Source organism: Molothrus aeneus, chromosome 1 (assembly GCF_037042795.1).
Source record: "Molothrus aeneus isolate 106 chromosome 1, BPBGC_Maene_1.0, whole genome shotgun sequence".
Classification (NCBI taxonomy): Eukaryota; Metazoa; Chordata; class Aves; order Passeriformes; family Icteridae; genus Molothrus; species Molothrus aeneus.
Genome location: NC_089646.1, coordinates 59,721,101 through 59,727,400, shown reverse-complemented (window position 1 = coordinate 59,727,400; position 6,300 = coordinate 59,721,101). Strand labels below are relative to the sequence as shown.

The window sequence follows — 6,300 nt, the reverse complement described above, 5'->3', positions numbered from 1 at the left end:
TTCTCTATCCCCGAGCCTCAACACTTCTGAGTCGGGCGTTCCAGCAGCTGCTGAATCCCCACAGCCCATTCAGAGTGGCTCATCTCTGACCAAGGCAGAACCTGTCACTCTGCCTCCCACGAGCACACGGCTTGGGGACCTTTCTGCAGGTGGGCAAGTTTCTGCAGCTGCCACATCTTCAATTCCCACAGTGGTTACAGACAGCAGTGTTGCAACAAGCCTCCCAAACCCTGTGCTTCCAGCAGTGTCGGACCAGTTTAAGGCAAAGTTTCCATTTGGTGGTCTGCTAGACTCTATGCAAACATCAGAAACCTCAAAACTACAACAGCTAGTGGAGAACATTGATAAGAAGATGACAGATCCAAATCAATGTGTCATTTGTCACCGTGTGCTTAGTTGTCAGAGCGCTCTCAAGATGCATTACAGAACACATACAGGAGAAAGACCATTTAAATGCAAAATTTGTGGACGTGCCTTTACTACAAAAGGCAATCTAAAAACACATTTTGGAGTTCATCGAGCAAAGCCACCACTTAGAGTACAGCACTCGTGTCCCATTTGTCAGAAGAAATTTACAAACGCAGTCGTTCTTCAGCAGCACATTCGAATGCATATGGGTGGGCAAATTCCGAACACGCCACTACCAGAGGGTTTCCAGGATGCCATGGACTCAGAGCTTTCCTATGACGAGAAGAATGTTGACACACTGAGCAACTTCGATGATGACATTGATGAAAATTCTATGGAAGAGGACCCGGAACTAAAGGACACGGCAAGTGATTCATCCAAACCCCTTATCTCATACTCTGGGTCATGTCCTTCTTCACCACCTTCTGTGATCTCCAGTATTGCTGCTTTGGAGAATCAAATGAAAATGATAGATTCTGTCATGAACTGTCAGCAGCTGACCAGTTTAAAATCCATAGAAAATGGATCAGGGGAAAGTGACCATTTGAGCAATGACTCCTCATCAGCTGTTGGTGATCTTGAGAGCCAGAGTGCAGGCAGCCCTGCAATGTCAGAGTCTTCTTCCTCCATGCAAGCTTTGTCTCCTGTGAATAGCAATAGTGAAAGTTTCAGATCAAAGTCCCCCGGTCTCAGTAACCAGGAAGAGCCACAAGAAATACAATTAAAGACAGAAAAACCAGACAGTCCACCACCCACAAATGAAAATGGAGGCGCATTAGACCTGACATCCACCAACCCGGGAAGACCAGTCATCAAAGAGGAGGCTCCTTTTAGTCTGCTGTTCCTGAACAGAGAACGTGGTAAGTTTAAAAGTACTGTTTGTAATATCTGTGGCAAGCCTTTTGCTTGTAAGAGTGCATTGGAAATTCACTACCGCAGCCATACTAAAGAACGTCCATTTGTTTGTACAGTCTGCAGTCGTGGGTGTTCCACTATGGGTAATTTAAAACAGCACTTACTGACGCACAAATTAAAAGAGCTGCCTTCTCAGTTATTTGAACCCAACTTTACTCTAGGTCCCAGCCAAAGTACTCCTAGCCTGGTCACCAGTACAGCACCTACCATGATCAAAATGGAAGTGAATGGTCACAGCAAGCCGATCTCTTTGGGTGAGGTTCCCTCGCTTCCAGCTGGAATCCAGGTTCCTGCTGCACCACAGACAGTGATGAGTCCGGGGATCACCCCTATGCTGGCACCCCCCCCTCGCCGGACTCCCAAGCAGCACAACTGTCAGTCGTGCGGGAAGACCTTCTCCTCAGCAAGTGCACTGCAGATACACGAGCGCACCCATACTGGTGAAAAACCGTTTGGTTGCACAATCTGTGGTAGAGCTTTTACCACAAAGGGGAATCTTAAGGTAAGAGGCCACATGAAATTGTAAAGGCTTGGGGAGGGGGGGGTTAAAGAGCACTGCTCTTGAAGTCAGCAAGTTTTAGGGGTAAGTGTTTGTCCCAAAGACAGGTGAGAAGGGAGCTTCAAGGAAATGCTTGCTGTATGGAGGTGGTCGTTATGCTTTCACTGTGTAGAAGATAAGGACTGCAAAGTGGCTGTGCAACTATGCGAACTTTAAAACTGGTTCCAACTGTACATGCAGGCATGTTGTAGTTCTGACTGATGTGATGGCACACCCAGTCAGCTGGTGGACATGTTCTGAGAGTTCTTATGGACCATCAAAGCAAAATAACCTTCTATAAACCAGGAATACAGGGCTTGTTCAGCTCGTTGGGTGCCTCCCCAATTTCTATTTTCTATTCCACTTTGCAGCCGTTGCAGAGCAGAAGGCTGTTTCTCACAGATTTACAATGGGTTACTACAGGACTGGTCGCTCCTATTCCTGCCATTTGGTTAACCATCAGGACTCAGCCTGGGGAAGACATTTTAAATGCTCTTTTTAAAAATACTAAATTTAGCAAATTAATCAGTGCTTCTATGATGAGATAAAACATGAAAACAGACAGGATGAAAAAAGGAAAAGGGAAAAACCACCCATCTCCTAGTATGAGTAATGCTCTTGGTAATCTTCAGCATGTGAGGACTTCCAGTTTGCATGTGACATTGTCGAACCCAAGAGAGTATGTACCCTTAAATCTTGCAGCGCTGTTTGTTTTCACTGAGAAGAAGCAAATGCACATTGAAAAACTACCATGGATCTGGGTTTTCCTTGTGTGGGTTGACTGGAACTTAGAACTGTGTCCTTACTGAAGTTATTTTTTTTTTTCAATGTGAATTAAAGGGCATTTTGTTATAAAAACAAGTACTACTCTAAGTAACAGCATTTCAGGCTAGACACCTCACCAGAATGTGCTAACTTGGGGGTGCTTCTCTTCCCTGTTCGCTCTGCAGGTTCACATGGGGACTCACATGTGGAATAACGCCCCTGCACGCCGTGGCCGACGCCTCTCTGTGGAAAACCCCATGGCTTTGCTCGGTGGAGACGCTCTCAAGTTCTCTGAGATGTTCCAGAAGGATTTGGCAGCTCGGGCCATGAATGTTGACCCCAATTTTTGGAACCAATATGCTGCAGCTATCACTAATGGACTTGCTATGAAGAACAATGAGATTTCTGTCATACAGAACGGAGGCATTCCTCAGCTCCCAGTAAGTCTAGGCGGAGGCGCCATCCCGCCTCTAAGTAACCTTACCAGTGGCATGGACAAAGCTCGCACGGGCAGCAGCCCTCCCATTGTCAGTCTGGACAAAGCAAGTTCTGAGACGGGAGCCAGTCGTCCATTCACCAGATTTATTGAGGATAATAAAGAGATTGGCATAAATTAAAAGCATTCATTCTGAATAACTGTTGGACCTCTACTCGACACAACACTTGTCCTGTTCCATGTACAGCTTTTGAAGCTAAGCATTAGTTTCCTGACCTAAATGCATAGGTTCCCTTTAAAATTTTACCCATAGCAGAAATACATAACTTTTTGTGGCTGCTGAAAAGTTGTCTTGCAAGATCTGCATGGTACTTCTTTCAACAGTGAGTTTGACTGTTACTGAGAACTTTGAAACCTTTTAATTTAACAGAAAACAAACAAACAAACCAGTTATGGGATAACTTCATTAGAAACAGAAAGAGGCTAGTCTACATTCACTTTGCTTCTTACACAACTTACTATCACCTGAGAAAGGGGGGCTTCATTACGGTATTCTGTCACACTTATTTGCTGGTTTTTGTTCAAATTAGTTAGCAACTTGGACTATGTTTTTAGGAATCTTAATCTTAAATAAGTGATTTAGTACCCCAATGCTGTGTATTATTACAGTATCCTTGTCTGTAGTATTTATAATGTTAAGATTATGCGGGTAACAGACAATATACTAGCCCCAAACCTAAATGAAGCTTTTGTACTGCAAAATACATCTGGCTATGTGATTTTTCTTTTTCCTTTTTCCTTTTGTTTTGTTTTTTTTTTTTTAAGCAAGTTTTGTTTTACTATGAATAAGTGTTTTCTTTCAATGCAGGCAAAATTGTGAAGTTTTATTGGGAAAGATAGCATGCTTTTCATGTGCAAGTACCTGTCAGTAACAAACCTTTTTTTATTTAAATATTTGTAGCTGCTATGTGGACAGTTGTTCTATTAAATGAAAAAAAAATGTAGTGTGGATTTTAGCTCAATGATTGGAAAACAAGTTACAGACAAACCTTAGCACCATAAATTATTCACAACATTATAAACAGTTGTGAGTAAATACTCCGTGTTATCAAAGCTGCACAATAAAAAGGTAATGTTTGTATAATGTGGTTGCAAACTCTTAATTTATACTATTGCACTTTTAGTATTTTGTATTAGGGAGGTTTGTCTATAATTTGAAACTGAACTAAGATGTTAACTATTTTATAAATAGTACTTTGACTTAAGGCATAAGGAGGAGGACCCTGTTGCAGTTTCTTGTTTTGTTTTAAGCTCAAACAATGAGAGATCTCTATCAACTAAGCAGAAAATTGCAGAGAACTGTCAGATCCTTAGGAAATATGGGGACTGCCTTTTCTTAAACGGAAATGATTCATTCAACTTTTCTATAACACCCACTTAAAAGCGTGACCACCCATGACAGAATTCTGATACATTTATCTTAGGAGTGTGATATTAGTACAAGTCTAGGATAGAGGAAGGAGAACATTATGTAGGTTTAATTTTCCTGTAATCTGTTCTGTCTCTTTCACACATAACCATAAGAAAAATGCTGACTGCCTAATAATAGTGGGAACAAAAGAAGAACTTTTGGGCAGCGTGAGCAGTAGTAACACACAAATGCTCTGTATTTATTTCCAACTGTCTGATTATCTTTTCAGATTGCTCCAAAGCACAATGTACTCTGATTAATCAAATATAATTTTACGTTGATTGCATTGTTGGAATTACGCTGAGTAAACAAAGGGATTGGTTCCACTCATAAGTTAAGCGGGGAATGCTGAGGAGACTGGGGCTTAATCAAAACTTGAACAGAAAATGTTTTGTGTACTACCTCATTTTTGTGCGTTACAAGCATGGTGGAGTTGACACCCTGAACTTTTGTCCAGCAGAATTGCTTAAGGGACATTATGGGTAGCTGGGTAACAACGCAAGGAGTTTCATGCCCCTGAAGAATGAATCAGACAGTGAGGTCTTCTCAGTTAAGATTGAAAAATAGGACAATCTTTCTTATAAAACAGAAACCATTACTGTAAGAGGATGGACTATTTCTGCCATCACGTAATGGAGTGAAAAGAGCTTCAAAGACTTATTAGCTATTTGTTTCTATTAGAAATGAACAATGAACTCTACTCCATTTTCTACAACGATGAGATAGAGACATATAGATATAAATATATATCTATATCTGAGCAAAATTCTATATCTGTAACACCTCTACAATATAACATAATTTTTTGCCACAGTGTGTGAGTGGTTAGGGGTGTTTCCAAGCATTAAAGAAAAAGAAAACTGAGGTGACTTAATGTTGCTGTATTTCAGCAATTGAATGTTTTTATTTATCTGTGTAATTTTTGGTGTGACTTTTTTTTTTGTTAGTATTTGGTACCATGTAGTGTTATCTCTATTCCCTAAAGGATGTGTATAATTTAAAAAAAATAAAAAAATAAAAAAGAAGGAAAACTAGAGAAGAAAAAATGAAAAAGGAAAAAGAGAAAAAGTATGTATAGTGTTGTAAATAAGATGGTTGATGATGGTACAGTAAGACTGACCCCATTTTGTATTCAGGGTTAGGCCATTCCTCTCTGCATGGTGAAGAGAGACACTATTTTTATACTGTGATACCATGTAGGGCTAGGAGCCTCCCTGAAACAGCTGGGAATTGTTACCTAGATCCAATATTTTTTATTATTAAATCTTGTTGGCTTGACACATCTACTGATTGAAATGGATGTCTTAGTCTAGGTTACTATTTTTGTCATATGGAATTGAATAAAATGCAGGATGTAATATTATTTCTGAATTGCGTTCCTTGATTACTCTAATAACAGAACAAGATGTGAGACTAAGGTCACTTGTGGTAGATTGGTGTCAATGACTTCTAATCATTGCATCTGGAAATCAGAGTAAGGTCGACACCGTATATTCAAATGTTTTTCTAATTTATATTAACAGTGCAAAAGGATAGAATTATTAAAATATCTTTTCCAATGAAAATAAATTTTAAGAGCATTTATCCCAAGGTAGTAGAACTAAAAAAGACACCAAAAAGAAAATTTTGGAGGGGGGAAAACAGATTTTGGAATGACTACTGTTTCAAACTGACTGCTTTCTGAATATTTATCCTGTACTGTCTAATGAAAAAGCCTCCTTTTCAGGTTGTTTAAACATCTGCCTAATATTCATGATACACCGCATG

The 6,300-nt window shown here is 40.1% G+C and overlaps 1 protein-coding gene across 2 annotated transcripts in view; it reads left to right on the top strand.

Annotated features, from left to right (window-relative positions):
• Positions 1–3,828, top strand: part of SALL3 (spalt like transcription factor 3) — a 20,326-nt gene extending 16,498 nt beyond the window's left edge. For both annotated transcript variants that reach the window (XM_066557893.1, XM_066557884.1), the window contains exons 2-4: positions 1–1,268; positions 1,485–1,825; positions 2,812–3,828. The exon at positions 1–1,268 is cut by the window's left edge. In XM_066557893.1, the coding sequence (XP_066413990.1) occupies positions 1–1,268; positions 1,485–1,825; positions 2,812–3,243 (2,041 nt within the window). In that variant the 3' untranslated portion in view covers positions 3,244–3,828. The remainder of the gene's footprint in view (positions 1,269–1,484; positions 1,826–2,811) is intronic.
• The last annotated feature ends 2,472 nt before the right edge of the window (positions 3,829–6,300 follow it).